We start from the raw sequence: 17509 nt of genomic DNA, 5'->3' as shown, positions 1-17509 counted from the left end.
CAAGAGAGGGCTGGAAGGACTAAACACGGTTCAGGTGTTTCCATTGCAAACAGCAGCCGCGGTAGCTCGGAGCCGCTGGAGGCCTTCGGCTCGGGGCACCGCTGCGGACGCTGGGCGAGCCCGAGAGCCCTCCCGGCACCCGCGTGCCGTCGACCGGGAGCTGTTTGCACCCCGGGAGCAGAGCAACCACCACCCCACAGCGAGAGCCGGGTGTTACAGGGATAGGCAGGACTGTTTTCCATGGTTGCTTGAAAGCCCTTGGTGGCACGGTGCGCTGCCCCATCCCGCGGCGTCCCAGCCGGGCGTCCCCGTCCTCGGAGAAGCGCCTGTAGCTCCTGAGCATGTCCTGAGCCTCCTGCAGTCAGGGCTGGCCCGGCCGGCTGGAGCCCAGCTCACGTCCTCAGATGTCCATGAACTGCGTCGTGGCTCCTTTTCCTCTGTGTTCCCGACGCCTTTCAGATTGCCAAGGTCTCTACCCGTGGTGACTCCTGCCACCCCACATGTCTCCAGTCTCTCTACATATGGACAGTCCTCCTTTTTTCTTTTTCTTTAATGTAGTTATTTAAAACCCTACTAAACCCTTGGCCCGAGCGGCATCTTGTGGTGATGGGTCCCACCGGCTAATTGTGCGTTCGGCTTGAAATATTTGCTTTCATGGTTTGGAGTTTCATGCCTTTGGCGTTTCATTGAATCACCCCCTTGTTCTTGCTCTAACCAACGCTGGCGGCTCTTCCCGCTGCGGAGCCGGCACCAGGAGCCCGCCATCCCTCCCCTCGTGCCGTAGAAAGTGCTGTCGTGGCTGGAAGAAGGCTTTCCAGCCAGCGGTGTCGGCCGTCCCCTCCAGCCGATGCGGTCTGCACCGCGCCGTGCCCGGCCGCGCTCGGCGCCGGGCAGGAGACCCGCCAGGGGCTGCAGCTACCTCGTGTCCCGAGGAGGGGGAGAAGAGGGCAGCGCCGGCCCTTCTTTTGTCAAAAACGAGATAAAGCGTGTCTGCCGGAGGGCAGCCAGCTGAGCGACCTGAGTCGGAGGGGTGCAGCTGCAGAGCGTTGCAGGGAGAAGGGAGCATTGCAGGGAGAAGGGAGCGTTGCAGGGAGAAAAGCGGAGCGCTGCAGGGCGCGGGGGTCCCGGGGGACGGCGCGCTCTCCCCCGTCAGCCTTGCCGCGGGCAGGTGGGGATCTGCCGGCCGGAGAAAGCCGTCAGCCCCGTCCCAGCGCGGAGCAGGATGGAGGCTTAGCGACGTGCCGGCGGCATTCGCGGCGCGCCTGCACTCAACCAGCGTGGACGTGCAGGGCCTGGGGGAGGCAGGATCCAGCCCTGCGGGACGGCAGTCCCGGTGCTGCCAGCCCAGCCGTCGTTCCCGGCATGCCGGGACCACGTGTGCCGGGCCGTTCCCGGCGGTGGTGGCAGCTCCAAGAAACCACTCGCTGATGAAGGTCAGGCACTGCCTCCTGCGTTCACGCGGGGCACGCGGCCAAGCGGAGATGACGGTGGCGGGAGAAGGGAATGAAATCCCCCCCCCCGAGATTTCCTAGAGCCCCAGGGCTCCCACGGGGTCCCCGGCGGGGTGCGGGCCTGCGGCAGACGGGGTGTCCTGCATCCACCCACGCCGCTTTGACGTCTTCTCCGACATGTGCCCATGCAGCTTTGAGCATCTTCTGAAGCACCTGGGTCCGAGATGCCTCCTAACGCYGCGCGAGCGCTCCCAGCTCATGTCCGGGTCGGGTAAGGTGGGACGGGACCTCGGAGAGCGGAGCGTCGTTCCCGGGAGGAGGCTGTAACTGCTTTCTAGAGAACTGCACTGGGGCTGAACGCGAGCGCTGGCGGCCTCCCCTGGGAGCCGGGACTTGGAATCACTTCTCCTTTACTCATTTAAAGCTTCGGTCCTGATATTGCACGAGCCGTGGAGACGGGGTTTTATTTTTGCGGTGTCTGCGACGCGCGCCACGTTGCAGGGGCTAACGGAGGGCCGTTTGCTTTGGGGCGGCGAGGGCTGCCYGCGCTCCGCCGGGAGGCTGCTTGCACCCCGGAGAGCCTGGGAAAAACGGAGCCCTCGCGCGGACGGGACGCCTCGGACGGCGGAGAGGAAAGGCGCCCGCGCGCTCGCCAGGGCAGAGCGCTGCAGGAGGGGGAGCCCCGGGGCCGCGGGGCTCGGGGGCCCGGCAGCGAGAAGCCGCTCGGGGTGTCGCTGCCCGCTGCGACGCCGTCGCGCCCGGGGGGCTGCTGCGTTCGGCAGCCCTCGGCCCCGCCACGGTGCCCGGCTGCCAAGAACGAATAGCGGCTGCTCAGCCTGGCAGGAAAAAAGAGAGGAAAAAATAAATAAATAAATAAATAACACGGGGTTTGGACTTCTCTCCCTGGGAGAAATGAGGCGGATGATTTAATCCCCGAGCAATGTGAGGTCTGATGAATTCTGTATCCCTCCCTGTGCTTAAAGCAGCCACAAGAATAGCCCAGAAGAGGGGGGAGGAGGGGCCGGGGGCTCGGCACGAGCGCGGAGCTGCAGCCTGCGGGGCTGGGGCACGCCACGGGGCCGGGCCCCCACGCGCCGCGGGGCTGGTTCCCGACAGCGCGTGCTTCAAACCCGCTGCCTCCGCTTTGCCTTTAATTTCGGCAGGGAGCAGGCTGTCCCGGCAATGAGTTTGCAAGGTCTCAGCCCCTCTTGGACGGACTGGYTCTTGCCTAGGGGGGGACTCCGGTGGGGCTGTCTGGCCTCTTTCCCAGGAGGGTGCTGGGGCCGGCGCAGGGCCCGCGCTCCCGAGGGCTCCCGTCGGGTCAGGGGGGCGGATTTGGGCGAGGGAAGCGTGCGCCGCGCCAGGGAGGCGCGAGAGCCAGGGCTGGGGAGCGGGCATGMTCAGGCGGCCGCGTGTGCGTCGGCCCCTCCGTGCCAAGGCCGAAACGCACGGCTCGGGAAACAGGAATAAAAATAAAAGCTCGGCACCACTCAGGAAATACTACGGGTCGCCTGAACGGAAAGGGCGGCTGGCTCTGCGGCCCGGCAGGCTCGGCGCTCCCTGCTGCCTCAGTTTCCCCAGGGCGCCCGCGAGCCCCACTGCTGCCGGCGGTGCAGACCCCCAGCCTTCCTCCCCACCGCCCTCCTCGGCGCAGACCCCGCCGCGTTCAGTGGGGGGGGGAGTCTTTCTCTCCGGTGGGCTTTTCCCAGCTCCCGGCCCCCTGGCACTTCGTTCCAGAGCCGGCCCGGCGGTGGGCTCGCCATGTCATGTCACGTCCCCAGCAAAACGGGAGCGGGCAGGGCTCCGGGCGGGATGCAGCAGCGGCACAGCGGGGTTTGCACCCCTCCGGCCGCGAGGCTGCAGGCAGCTGTCGGGCAGCGCGAGCCCTACAGCCAGGGCGAATTTCGAGCGATTTGCAGGCGGTTTTTCCATTACCTAATTGTTCCCCTGCTGCGGCAGCGGATGTGTTTGGTTGCCGTAATACCCAAACCATTCTCCAGGGGACGTTTGCCCGTGGACTTAATGACCAAACCAGCCAAGCAGTGTTCAGACTCGAGGTTATTCCATGTTTTTCCTCTCTTTCCTTACAAACACCTGGCGGGGGCYGAGGGCGATGGGCTTTCTCAGCCACGTTTCTCACCCAGGAGCGAGCGCAGCTTGTTCTTTCCAGCCTGTTCCCTGCCTGCCTCTGGCCCGTCCCGGCGGGTGCAGCAGTGAGCCGCCGTCCGGGGGGGGTTTTGCTTCCCAGTTTGATCAGAGCGAGATGTGCGGGGATGGATGGAGAGGACAGGCCATGCCTGGGAAGGAGGGACAGGTACTTGGGACAAGAGTACTGCAAGGAAGCGAGGCAGGCCTCCTCCTCCTCCTCCTCCTCCTCCTCCTCTTCCTCCTCCTCCTCCCCGTCTCGCCTCCCTCCCTCGCTGTTTCGGACACTGGGATCCCGGTGCCGGGGTGACCGAAGCCGAGCGCCGAGCCGGACCAGCACATCCTCCTGCCTCGGGGGCACTTGGGGCTGGGGGACGCCCGAGACCTGGGCCAACGCGTTCACCGAGGGGGTTTCAATCGGGCTCTGCCCTCCAGATGTGACCCCTCGGGGGGTCTCACTCAAAGAGCATCGGCTTCCAGATGTTTCCAGGTGTTGCCTGGCCTCGGGTGCGTGCGGTGTCCKGCCGCACCGCGCGGCGGCTCAGCAAGGCGGCCGTGGGGCCCGCGYGTCGCGACGCCGCGTGTTTTCCCCCTTTGCTCGTCTCCGCCACCTGAGCGTTGCCGGCGGCCAGGCGGCTCCCGGCGAGGCTGCTCCTCTCCGCCGGCCCTTGGACGGGCCCATCCTGCACCACCGGCAGCCACCTCGGGGGGGTCCCCGGGCTCCCCTCGCCCCTGCTCAGGGTTTTCGGTCCCGCTGCCCGTCCCCCGGCACCGGCTCTGCCTGGAGCACCCGGATCAGCATCCGCAGCYRCGGGGCCCCGGAGATGGGATTGAYGGGAGCTGGGAGGGAGAGGGCAGCTCACGGCGGCTCAGGCGAGGAGAAGCCTCGGGACGAGCCCGGCTGGCRTCGAGGCTTTGCTGCAAAACCCTGCGATTTGCTGTTCCGCATAAAGCACATGCTGCTCCGAGCGAGTGAGCACAGGGGCATCTTGGGGTTTTTTTTATTTTTATTTTTCCCTTTCCTGAGTTTTAATATCTGGCTGTCAGAAAGAGCCGCCGCGCTGTCAGTCATCTGTGTTTGTGCAGCGCCGAGCACAGCGGAGGCTTGGCTTGGCGTGAGGGGTAGGCAACGCTATTATAAATAATAAATCTCCTTCTGGCCAAAAACCCATTTTATGCTGTTTTTCCTGAGGATCCTGGCCCTGGCGGAGCYGTGGGGATTTAAGCTTGGTTTAAGGCCAGGCTGGTTTCCCGCAGGGATGGCAGGGTCCGGCCGGGCGCCGTTACCTCCCGTCCCCGCCGAGGAGCGGCCGGGGCCGCGGMGGGCTGGGGCTGGGGGTCGCTGCGGGCAGCGTTCCTCCGTGTTTACCAGTTCCRTGTCCGTCCCTCGCATTCCCGTGTGCGATACAGCCCGTTCTTGCAGCCCTGGCTCGGGCTCCCGGTGCTTTTGTGCTCAAACATTTCCTTTCTTACCTCAGCCAGACCAAAGTCATCTTTCTAGTCCAAATCACTGCAGAACGAGCCGGGCAAGGGGGAAAACCGAAGGCGCCGGCACCGGAGACCAGGATGCTGCCGGCACGGGCGAGCGGCGAGAGCTGGGGCGATGCTGGGGCGGGCAGAGGCCCCTCTCTAAAACCGCGGTGCCCCCGCAGCCTGGCGGCGATGCCCCGGGGAAGAAGCACCAGCCGCCCCCTGCTCCCCCCCGCCTGCTCTCTCCCCTACGTAGCAATGAGTGAGAAAAAGCCGAGCGGCCTGAAAAGGAGCAAAACGTAAAAGCAAAAGCAGATGGTAGAAAACCCGCAGGCGGCCCTGAAGCCAGGACCTCCGGAGCCCGGCAAAAGGCGTGAGAGCGGGTGTGATCACCAGGTGCCCCCCCGCACGCCCGTCGCCGGCAGCAGCACGCTGGGTTTCTCTGCAAACGTGCCGAAAGCAAGCGCGTGACGCCCAGACCGAGCCGGAGCCGCGCTCAAAGCTGCAGCCTGTTGCTCCTTCAAAAATAGAAAGAACGTCTTTCTTTGGACATTAAAAGAAATTCCTGCAGGAGGAAAACTCAACAAACAGCGTCCCTTGGCTGAGGGCAAAATTTGTACTCGCAAGATTTTTATAAGTGCTTTCGCGCTTCCCGGCAATGGGAGCTGTGTTCGCAGCTTCACAGGCTCTTCCAGCGCCCTGGGTGAAGGCTGCGATATGAGAGACCTTTCCGAGCCTGGCTTTGCAGGGCGGCTTTTGAGCAAGCAGTTGCCATTTTGTGCCTCAGTTTCCCCTTCTCTTTGCAGTCTCCGCTGGGACTGTGCCAGGTCTTCTCAGCGTCCAGCTAACAGCACAGCTCTTCGGGGTAGCAGGAAAAAAAAAACGTGAAACATGTAAGCAAGGATCTGCTGGCTTTTGGGAATCTTGTTTTTAAAACAATTAGTGTGAATCTCCCAGCTGGAAAACAACATTTTCTTTCCCTATTGATTCTGATCCTATTCCAGCTGGCAAACACGTGTCTCCATCCGGATCCTTTGTTTAAACAACACGAAATACCAATGTGGTTTCCTCTCATTCCTTTTTCTGCCTTGCGCTCGGGCTACCTGCTGGGTTTTAAGCATCCGAGTGCCCCAGCTAGCTGCGGGATGAGGGCTGCGCTGCCAGGCCATGGGGAGGCCACAGTCTCCCAGGAAAAATGTGTTTTAGGGTTGCAGGGAGCTGCAAAATGGGGGAGTCCAGCAGGTGGGAATGTCAGGGAGCAGGGTCCCAGGTGCGATTTTGGCTGTGCAGCCAAGCGAGGGAATGCGGGGGGGGGGCAGGATGGGACCCTGCTGGGGGCTCTTTGGGTTGTGAATGAGCAAAAGCAGCTCTGGTTTCCCGGCCCCTCCAGCGGATCGCGCTTGGCTGGGGAGAGGGCGAGAAACCCCTGCTCTCCAAACCCCACGTCCAAGAGGCGGCCACAACGGGGATGCCCATGGGAACGGGGCTYRYTGGTGATGGGGATGCCCATGGGAACGGGGCTCTCCCGCAACGAGGATGCCCATGGGAATGGGGCTCATTGGTGATGGGGATGCCCATGGGAACGGGGGTCTCCCGCGACGAGGATGCCTGTGGGAATGGGGGTCTCCCGCAACAAGGATGCCCATGGGAATGGGGCTCACTGGTGATGGGGATGCCTGTGGGAATGGGACCTTCATGGTCAGCACCCGGCTCTCATCCAGCTGAGAGCTCAAACATGTTGGAAAGGGAGCAGCAGCATCCTCGTCCCTGCTGCGGACAAAGTGATGGAGAGACCAGACTGCAGGGACGGGTCACCCCCGCTGCTCCCCTTCCTCCTGCTTCTTAAGTGTCATCAGGATTTGGATTAAAGCTGTCACTGGTTGGGAGCAAAACCCGGGCCAAGTTTTACAGTGCCATTGCCTGGCAGGAGCGCAGAGCCCAGCCCAGGGCTGGCTCCCTCTCGCAGGGGTTGGGGACACCCGAATGTCCCCCGTCGCAGCTGGGGGACCCGCGTGGCACAGCACCAGGGACGGAGCCCCCCGTGCAGCCGTCGCAAGTCGKCTGCGTTGCCGGGCCCAAGCACACGCTCCTCCGCGAGGGGCCGTGGCAAGGGCCGGGCTTATTCGAATGATTAATTAGCTCCGCTTTTAAGCGGGGCTGCTCGGCGGCAGCCGGAGTCRCTGCGAAGCGCCCGCCCCGCGGCAGGCCGGCCGGCGTGCGCCTGGGCGCCCCAAGCCCTCGGCTGCCAGAGAAAGACGTCCTCGCCGTCGCCGAGCCCCCGCGCCGGCCCTCCGCCTCCCACGCTCCCACCCGCCCTCGCACAAAACCCCGCGCGCCCCGCTCGCCTTCGCGGACGCGCGCTGCGCTGGTGGCGGAGCCGCAGAGCCGGCGGCAGCGACGTGCCGGGGAGAACCTGTCCCGGGCGCTGGGAGAGGCAGGAGGAGGGAGAGGAGCGCGCAGGTAAGCCGGGGCTTCTCCCCGGGCTCTGCGCTGAGCCCCGGCCCTGATGCTCCTGCCCTCTCCAGCCTCTCCGGCGTGCAAACGTCCGCTCTTTCTTTTTCTCGCCTCTCTTGGTTTTTCTCTTCTTCGGCAGCTGGAGTCTTTTTTCCTTCCTATTTTTTTTCCTTCCTCCAAGAGTTTTTTTTCCCAGCCTGGGGCAGGGTGGTGGTGGAGGGGGGTGTGTTTCGGGCTGCAAAGGCAGCAGAAAGTCCCGCGTGTGCTAGCGCTGCGGAGGCTGCCAGCCGCTTCCCGGGGGGCTCGCAGGGACCCCCTGCTCCCTGMTTSCACCCCCTCATCCCTGCTTGCACCCCCTCATCCCCTGCCTTGGGAAGCAGCAGAGGAAGTGTGTAAAGAGGAGTCAGAAAGGCTGGGAAGAGACCGGACGCCCCTGGAGGCAGGACTCCGGGAGCCCCGGCTTTGGTGTTTTGTGCTCCGAAGGCACCTGGTCGCCCCACGTCCCCTGCGCCGAGYGCGAGTTCGTTGTTCCTACCCAGACCTGCCCACGCGCTGGCTGGAACGGCCGGGGGCGAAGGGCTCGGCGGGGTCCGGGTCCGCRCCGCAGCGGGGGTGCACTCAGCCCCTCGCCCCCCTGCGCGGTTTCCCCGCCGTGGGTCAGAGCCCCACACCGCCCCGCGTCCTGAGCGAGGTGCGAGAGGGCGGTCGAGTCGTGTCGCGGTGCTCCAGGAGGTGCTGGTAGCAAGCTGGTTTTCCGCACGGATTTTAGGGGGGGACAGAGCTGCGCAGAGGCTGGAGAGGGCACAGGGGCAGCCCCCTTCCCGCGCACCCACCGCGGCTCGAGCCACCCCACAGGTACGGTTTGGACCYGGCTCTCCGTCTCCGCTCCGGCAGAGGCAGGAGGCGCAGGGAGGAAACAACAGGATAGGGATGTTCACCACAGCCCCGGGAAAGGGTTTGTGCGTGTGGAAAAGCCTCGTGTTACCCCAGACCCCCCCCCCCGCCCTGCTTGTTTGAAAACTGGGTGCTTGCAGGAAAAGCGTGCACACGGTGGAAAGTGGAAATTCATCCTCTTGGCAGCTGAATGCAAAGCACGCGGCACGTGGGAGCTTGGGAACCCTCCGCGGCGCCTTCCTTATGTGGTGCTCGGCCGCCAGCATCCCGCGAGCCACCGGAGGAGGCTCCCGGGAAGCGCCGTGTCCGCCTGCTCCACCGAGCCGGGCAGCGGGGTCGCGGGTGCTGGGGGTCCCTGCCTCCCCGGGGCAGAGGGAGGCGGAGGGGCGAGCAGCTGAGTGTTTCCACCTGGGAAGAGATAAAAGTGCAGCTGTGGGAGGCTTCCTCTTCCCTTGGGAAGAGCTTGGAAGGGAGGGCCAAGGAGGGGGCTGATAAGGCATCAGAGAGCAGCTTCCCGCCCCTGGGAAAGCGGAGCTGGGAGAGGGCTGTGCGAGGGGTCCGCTCGGAGGGGCGCAGCGTGTGCRTGGGGCCCGGGGCTGGGCTGCGATCGCTTTGGAAAACTTTGCTTTCCCAAATTGCTTTTTTCTGCATCCAGCCGGTTGCAGTGTGTGTGGTGAGGAGCCCTGTGGGCTGTGCTGGGAGCAGCCCTGGGCAAGGGTCCGGGCTGCGGAGCAAGGGAGGAGGAGGAGGAGGAAGGGGCACAGGGGGAATGGGGGAATTGCCTGTGCTGAGGAGGCAGCAGAGGCTTTTTTTTTTCCTTTTTCTTTTTCTTTTCTTCCTTTTTTTTTTGTTTTTTTTTGCTGGGACTGCCTTCCTGCGGACCCTCCTGCAGGAAGGAGGCTGCCGAAGGGAGCAGAGACCATCACGAGTCTTTTGCAACTCGTCTGCTGGCTTCCATACAGTTAGGAAATGCTCCTGGCACGTAGAGAAAAGCACGAGCTGTGCATTGCCTCTCYGCTCCTTGCAGCCCGAAAGTGGTGTTAAAGAGCCCGTGAGGGCGCCCAGCGGGGCTGCGGGTGGGACACCCCTGTCCCGTACGGATGCACCGCTGTCCCTGCGAGGCTCCAGCCCCGGCCGCTCCCTGGGGAAGCACGGGAGCGGCGGGTCGCGCAGCAGCACTCCGCTCCCCAGGTGCCCTGGGAGGACGYGCTCGTGCTGTGTTTGGCCCTTTTCCACCGCGCCCGGCTCTCCAGGGCAGCCGGATAAAGGGCCCCCTGTTTTGGGTACGGCTGATCAGACCCAGCGTCTTGCAAAGACACTAACGGGCTGTTACAGCGGTCGGACGCRGAGGGAGGCCAACGAGGGAGCTTTGCTGGCTCCTCTCGGTTATTTTTGGGTTGCTTTCCTTTTCGTGTGTTAAYGTACTGGTTCCCAAGACTGCTGCAGGCGTTCGCAGCCTGTGCGGCTCCTGCAGTGATGGGACAGGGAGATACCGTGCAGAAGCTCTGCGCGGAGCTCCCAGGGTTATGGGAAACAGGCTGAAAAGGATCCCTTGCTTTGGGCGCTATGAGTTAGTTAGATGCAGCAAAACTAAACTTTTTGGACATCAATATCAGTGGCATTTTGGGGCTGGAACTTCCAGCCACTGCCCCTAATTTTTGACCCCTGGTTGTAATGGGATGAGATGCCCCTTCCTGGGCAAAAAACGGAGCCAACCAGTTGGGTGCACTGGCCTTGCACCTGGGCCAAGCTGCTCAGCCCAGCCCGGAGCTCGGGGCTGTCCAAGTTGCTTTAGTCCATGGATTCAGCCTTTTCTCTGCCCCAAGCAATTTGGTTTCCTGAAAGTATGTGTTGCTTCATGGTTTAACTTTATTCTAGTTGCACGATTTCCTAATGGGTCTCCCGAATCTGAGCCGCTCTGTCTGCTTGGGGCTGGTGAGAAAGGTCGAAAGAAGGCATTTGCAAAACACGCCCTGTGCCGTGGGGCTGGCACGCAGCCGCGGCGGATGCTGCTCACGCGTGCTCCGGGTGTGGGATTTTGAAATTTGCTCCTTGCGCTTCAGGCCAGTAAATTCAACCGCATGAAAGCGGACAGAGAGCAGGCGGACGAGCGCATCCAGGGAGAGCTGGCTTTAAACCCTCTAACGGGCTGGAGGCAATCGTAAAGCTTGCAGCAGCCTCGGGTTCGGTGCAAAAAGTCCAGCTGCGGGCCTGTCGCGAGGATGTTATTCTGGGTATCGGGCTGTTGCATGGACCGCTGGCTGTGAGCTGCTTGCCTGCAAATTGTCTGGAAGCGGATGCTGCCTGCCCTGAGCAGGCTGYTTCTCGGGGGAGAGCCCCTGCGGGTCACCCCGGGCGGGTGACAGCGGGGCACCCTGTGCAGCTGCGTCGGGTCCCCCCATAGGGACGTGGCAGCGGGCCGCAGGCGTGCGGCGGATGAGAAGGATCGCTTCTGCTTTCTGACACTTTCCTTCTGCGGTGACAAATGGCAGGTATTGCTGCCAGCTTCTGGCCTCAGTTTCTGGCCCGGTGACAGTCGCTGTTAAAACTTGGGTCCCTAAACATCCGCAGAGCTAAACCCTCGTGCGGAGCGCGTGGCGGAGCAGCGGAGCCCGTYGGCCAGGTGCTCAGCGAGCTCCCAGAGACCGACAGAGCCGCGGCTCTGCCCCATCCCCATCTCTCCTCGCCGCAACGTGTCCCAGGGCGGCTGCTGGGGTGGCCGGAGCCCAGCGTTGCTCTGGGAGAGGAGGGAGCTGACAACCCAGGTCTCGGCGTGTGCTGGCTGCAATATCGTGTCCTGGCTTCGCAGCTGCCTCCTCCCGCTGCAATGGGCCAAASCCAGACCTCAGGACCCCCCTTCCCCCCCCTGCCTTTGCGGGTGTYAAAATCCAGGTCTGAATTTTTGGAGCTGAGGCAGAGGCCAATGAAAGGGCTTGGGACTAGGTGGGGGGCGCGTGCATGCAGAGAGGGACGTGGCTGGGCAAGAAGCACGGGTCCCGCAGGGCCGGGAGGGGACTACACGTAGACCAGACCCCTGCCATGAATTTGTCCGTTCTCTGCYGCCCTCTCTTTAATCTGTCCTCTTGCAACACAGAAGCATGCACGTACATCCCCAAAGGGGACTTATTACAGCACTGCTGAGCTGAATATCTGGCAGGATTTGGGCCCCATGCTTCCCCGCTGCTCCTCGCCTGTTCCTCCCTTCCCCCAGCGAGATGCCAGAGCTCTGATTGAAACCAGGAGGCGCGCGAGGCTTGTAGGGTTAAACAGAGCCAGATGGGAGCAGAGCGAAACAAAAAGGAAAGTCGCAGGCTGGGCCTGGGGCGGTGAGGATGGGATCTCTTCCCGGAGAAAGCCGATTGCTTTGGGCCCCAGGAATGCGAGGAGCGGGTTCAAACGGAGCTGGGCTGGCGCACTGGAAGTCCCTATGGGCATCCCAGGGTGGGACGCGGACCACGGTGGGTGGCAGCACCCGGGTGGGCAGCTGCCGCGGGAGGGTCGGGGCTGGTGCGCTCATGGGCCGCCCGGGACGGCGTTTCCTTGCTGGGAAAAAGCATCGAGAGCGGGTTTGCTGGCGGACCGCCATTTGCTGCGCTCACTGGGCGCTCCTGCGCAGCGCTAGGCCATGCCATTGGCATTTCCCTGCGGCCACCCGAGGTGGGATGCGATGTGCCCAGCTCAGCCTGGCCCGTTCGCTGGTGCGGAGCATCTCCCACCAAGTGCTGGGCAAGCAGAGCCGGCCGGGGCTGGCCACGATTCCCTGGGTCTGTCCGGATGCTAAGGCAGCGCCGTGTGCTGGGCAGGCGCTCAGCCCAGGAGGTGCATCCTCCCCCGAGTCTCCCCAGCCTCCTCCCTGTCTCCTCGCACTTTATTCTTTCTCCCACTCCATCTTTGCCGAGTTCCTCCATCTGCCCAAGTACACATCTAGCTCGGCTCCGTTCCTTCCTGGGTGACAAATGCCCTTGGAAAAAGCCTGGCGAGCGCTCAGAGGTGTCTGCCACCTACCCAAAAAGCGCACAGCCCATCCTGCCTCCAGCTGGTCCCGAGGAGTCTGGGAGCATCCGAAGCACCTCCTGTGCGGGGCTTTCTGGGGAGCTCTGCTGCAACAAGCTGGATTCCTCCAGCCTCCATTTCGTCAGCTGGAAAGGCACCAGCGAGAGGCTTGCCGGGGAGATCGCTGCTGTTCCAGGCGGCAGAAGGGAGGGAAAAGCTCAGCAGCCTCTGCGGCTTGCTCAGGAGCGCGGAAGTGGGAGCACAGTCATGCCCAGAGTGGTGCGGGAAGGGGCTGTGCTGGTACTCAGGAGAGGCAGGATCGTTCCCCCCCACAGCCTTGCTGGGGCCAGGAGCGAGCAGGGATCTCTCCTGATCTCACCACATCTCCCCTGGGACCACCTGGGGCAGCTATCCCAGCCCGTCACCTTGCAGTGGGACTGGAGGGGACGCATCAGTTATTCGGGCAGCACAGGAAAGCCCCGAAGCCAAACGCCTTCAGCGCTGCCTGTGCATAGACTTGCAGGTGTCCTCTTCATCACGTAGCCTCGGAAATGGGCTGTCCTGTCCTGCGTTAAAGCCTAGTCCCTGGAGCACAAGACCATCCGTCACTGCTGCCTTGCTAACTGCTGCTGGCCTCCCGATACCATTGTTCAGCCAATTTGCTACTGAACCATTGATTTTTGGCTCAACCACAAAATTAAGTCTAATCCATCAGAGCTTCCGAGGAGGTGATCCATCCTTCTGGGAGAGGTCAGAGCAGCAGCAGGGCTCCTGGAGAGGACCCAGGCTCTGCCCAGCAGTGCTGGCACGGCCGCGTACCTCACTTTGGAGGTGTCCGCTCATCGGCGGGGCAGGACTCAGCGTGGTTGCGTCGGTGACACCATCTGTCAAAGCTGAAGAGGAACCGCGGATCAAAGCCCTCCTGTTCTAGTGGGAGAAGCGGGAAAATATCCTTTCTGGCCCGTCTTTTGCTCACTTCCCAGCTGGCGAGGGGATTTCTGCTCTCCGTCTGTCTCTGTTTTTCTGCCTGCTGTGTTGTCCTTTGCCGAATTTATTACCCAGGCTCTTTGCAGTACTAGGACCTCTGTGCAGCTCTCTTCCCTCTTGCTGCTGAATGAGGAAATTACCCCCGAACTCATTTCGGTAAGCCAGCAGCGCAGGTTGCGGGGAGCGTGACACACAAGAAATTGCCTTGTGAAAGGTCTTGTGGCTTCCGACATCGCTTGTCAGGCAGAGCTGTAATGATGGAAAGCCCGGACCTGGTTAGGGACAGCTTCCCTCAGGAGGTTAGGTGCTTTCTGCAGCTTAGATTAGGGTGATTCTTCCCTCATCTATGGGCTGTTCTTTAAAAGGCCAAATCTTTTTTTTTTTTTTTTTCATAAATAAATGAAGCTGAGCCAAGGAGCAACTTGTGGCCTAGACAGGGTTTGGATTTAAAGACAACTTCCAAGAGCAAGGAGAGAAAATAGTGGGCTACCTGGCTGAGATGTGGGGTAAATTCTTGTCTGTCAGAGCTGGTAGAGATGGGAGGAGATGGGAAGTGATATGTAACCTAAATCGGGCTCTTTTTAACCTACCTGTTCTTGTTGCCTTCCACAGGGAAATATCTGGACCATGAAGGTGGCCTTCAGATTGCTTCTCCCACTGGTTCTTGTGCTGATCTCGGAGGTGAGCGGGCAGCGGAGGAAGCCTCCCCGGAAACCCACGCGCCCGCCTCCTGAGCCTGTTGAGCCTGTCGAGCCCACAGAGCTGCCCCCACCCCTGCCACCAGGCCCCCCCTCCGTCTTCCCTGACTGCCCCCGGGAATGCTACTGCCCCCCAGACTTCCCCTCCGCCCTCTACTGTGACAGCCGAAACCTGCGGAAGGTCCCCATCATCCCGTCCCGCATCCACTACCTCTACCTCCAGAACAACTTCATCGACGACCTCCCGGAGGAGTCCTTCAGGAATGCCACCGAGCTGAAATGGGTCAACCTAGACAACAATCGCATCCGGAAGGTAGACAGGCGGGTTCTGGAGAAGCTGGAAAACCTCATCTTCCTCTACATGGAGAAGAACCAGCTCAAGGAGGTGCCTTCCTTCTTGCCACCCAACCTGGAGCAGCTGCGTCTGAGCAGGAACCAGATCTCCAAGATCCCTGCTGGGGTCTTCAACAAGCTGGAGAACCTGGTGCTCTTGGACCTGCACCACAACAAGCTAAGCGATGGAGTCTTCAACAAAAACACGTTCAAGGGACTCAAGAACCTCATGCAACTCAACCTCGCCCACAATATCCTGAGGAAAATGCCCCCTGGGGTGCCCAATGCCATCCACCAGCTCTTCCTAGACAGGAACAACATTGAGGACATCCCCAGTGACTACTTCAAGGAGTTTCCCAACCTGGCATTTATCCGGCTCAACTACAACCAGATCTCTGACAAAGGGCTGCCCAAGAACTCCTTCAACCTCACTAACTTGCTGGTGTTGCACCTGGCCCACAACAAGCTCACCAATGTTCCCTTCATCAGCTCCAAGCTGGAGCACCTCTACCTAAATAACAACTCCATTGACAGTGAGTTGAGGTAGCGGGTCGGGAGGCCGTGGTTAAGCTCGGGGAGCAGATATGCTGGGGGGTGGCATGCATTTCATTGGAAAATGGCATCTTTTACTCACTGGGATTTGAACCCTTTGAAGGGGGTTGCAGTGCTGAAATGAGCTGGTGGCTCTCTGTAATTAATGAGGGAGGACGGATTTGGACGTAGAGGCCCAGGGACTAGGGCAGTAGCTCAGGAGCAGGAAGAGCAAAGCTTAATTCCTTGTGCTGCTACAGCGCTTTTCCCCCCCTCACTGTCATGGGCAACTCTTTTTCATGTCTACCTGCCACTGAAAGGTTTACTTCCCCAGCAGGGTACAGGAATATGTATATTTAAAAAGGAAAGTCTGTGCACGTATTTCAAGAACAGRTGCCAAGTATGCAGTCAAGATGGTTAGAAATAACACAGCGTAGCTCTCTAGTTGAGCCTTGCAGAGCAAAGAAAAGGGAGAACAGGGCTGTGATGGAGGTTGCCTTGASAAATCAATTGGGGCAATTTCATACTATTTCAGGCAAAGTACAGCAATTTCATGGGAGAGGTGCTGGCCTGTGAAATGTGTAAACATGGCTAATGTGGGGAAGATAGAGACCCGTTCCCAGCAGCCCCRGCTGTTTCTGACATTGGAGGGCCAGCAACCTGCTGTCCTTGCCGAGAGGATCTGCAGGGGAGCAAGAATGCAGCGCTCCTGCCAGAAACCCTCCGTGCGCACCAGGAAAAGTGCACGCAAGCAGTCGGGCTCTTACATTTTTGGTTGCAGTGGGGTCTGTTGGGGCTGCAGGACCTGCACAACGCAAGGTGGTGGTCGCCTGTGAAGCTGTCGCCGGGCAGGTCACTGAGCCCAGCAATGAGTGGTGTAACACAGGCGCTGCYGGTGCCCGGCGTGTTTACTGTGCAGTGACGTTGTGTGGCTTTCTACGCAAAAGTAATCAGCCGCTGAAGAGCAGCTGTAAAATCGCAGCACAGCTTCAGCAAGCTGGCTCCTGACGTAGCGGGGCACCGTCTCCGACTGCGACGTAAGCCGGGGAGAGGGAGAAGCCTTCTGCCTTGATGCCAAGTGATAAGTGTTGTGAGACATGATGCTAGGAAAAAAGGACAAAACCTGCACAAGGCCAAATTCCTTGTCTGATGGAAGCAGCTGGTGTTGTTTTGCGAGGGAATAATGACGTGGGGATGAAATGAGAGTTAATCTGCATTTTATTTAAATACCAAACTGTAGCCTAGAGGGACCTTGGGGTTAAGGCTGTGACTGCTGTTGACTTCAGGGTGCATATACCCATAGCAAGGTCCTGCTTAGACTTTCCATGGAGAGAAGCTCGCATGGCCTTGCACCTTGTGTCCCAGCTCCCTGTTTTACCACAGCTGTCTTGTACCTTTTTGTACCTAGTTTTTATAAGGTTTCAGTTCCTGGAGTTGGGTAATGAYGTAAGAATCCCTGGGTTTGTTTTCTGCAAAGCAGGCCTGGTGATGGGGAGAAACRTGTGGAAACTCAGTGACATGCAACAAGCCCAATTATTAAGGTTATCTTTAGCTTAACGATGCTGCAGCATGTTTTGGTGATACTTTTTGAAGGCTTAGGGGTGGCTAGCCTGATTTCGTATTTGAAATCATCCCTTTTCTCCCTCTAAGGACACCGTGTTCCTCACCTTGCTTTGGCTGAATGTGACCTACTTAAATTCTGAACAAAAGCAGGATTTGCCTCTCACTGGGGCCTTAGGGCTGCATCCTGTCTTCTGGGAGCGGCCAAATTCGAGAGAGATGCCCAGAGCACTAGGAGTTAAAGCAAGAGGCAGGGGGTTCCCCTTTCGGCAGCAAAGCAACCCCCGTGTCGGGCTGGGTGAACCCCAGGGGGACRGGGACAGCAGGGCAGGGGGGTCTCTAGCGTCACTCGGTGCCGTCCCTGTCCTGGTTCCTCCAACAGCCTCCTGCTTTGCTTCTCCTCCCTGCAGAGATCAATGGGACACAGATCTGCCCCACATCCCTGGTGTCCATCCACGACTTCTCGCCCTCGGACCTGGACAGCGTGCCCCGGCTCCGCTACCTGCGGCTGGATGGGAACCTCCTGAAGCCCCCCATCCCCCTGGACCTGATGATGTGCTTCCGGCTCCTGCAGTCCGTGGTCTTCTAACCCTGCCTGGCGATGTGTCCCCTCCCAGGACTTGGCTTTGCACAGAGACTTGACCCCTGTCGGCATTTGACACTTGGGACCCCCTTTGCCTCCCTCTCCCCCTGCTCCCACCCTGCCTCTCCTTCCCTCTCGTGTTTCCCCCCCTCCTTAGTGGCCCTGGCACCTATGTCCTGGTGGACCGTTGTCCGCAGGATGGCACCATCCCGGGCCATGGCAGGCACCCGGGCAGCGCGGGGTGGGTGCCACCCTCACTCTGGTACCCAGCCGGCGATCCCCGTTCCCTGCCTCCCCCCCTGGCACCTGGCCATCCCCAGGGCACCACATCCCTGACCATTGCTGGAGCTGGGGCTGGCTTTCCCCTTCCACCTGGCAGAGGTTCGGGAGCTTGGGATTTGTCCTAGCTG

At 60.9% G+C, this 17509-nt stretch overlaps 1 protein-coding gene across 1 annotated transcript; it reads left to right on the top strand.

Moving 5' to 3' along the window:
- The first annotated feature begins 7502 nt into the window (after window positions 1–7502).
- PRELP (proline and arginine rich end leucine rich repeat protein) lies at window positions 7503–17236 on the top strand. Its single transcript, XM_026077212.1, has 3 exons — window positions 7503–7526; window positions 14007–14958; window positions 16927–17236. Exons 2-3 carry the CDS (start codon window positions 14022–14024, stop codon window positions 17103–17105), a joined length of 1116 nt encoding a protein of 371 aa, XP_025932997.1. The 5' UTR covers window positions 7503–7526; window positions 14007–14021; the 3' UTR covers window positions 17106–17236.
- Window positions 17237–17509: the final 273 nt, after the last annotated feature.

Source organism: Apteryx rowi, unplaced genomic scaffold (genome assembly GCF_003343035.1).
Source record: "Apteryx rowi isolate R43461 unplaced genomic scaffold, aptRow1 scaffold_45, whole genome shotgun sequence".
In the NCBI taxonomy this organism is placed as follows: Eukaryota; Metazoa; Chordata; class Aves; order Apterygiformes; family Apterygidae; genus Apteryx; species Apteryx rowi.
Note: the sequence above shows the minus strand (reverse complement) of the source record. Positions and strands in the feature narration are given on the sequence as shown.

Bases quoted from the DNA above. Each gene is read 5' to 3' on its own strand.
- PRELP (XM_026077212.1), top strand. From the start codon at position 14,022: ATGAAGGTGGCCTTCAGATTGCTTCTCCCACTGGTTCTTGTGCTGATC. The intron at 14,959-16,926 runs GTGAGTTGAGGT...TCCTCCCTGCAG, and splicing joins AAATAACAACTCCATTGACA to AGATCAATGGGACACAGATC.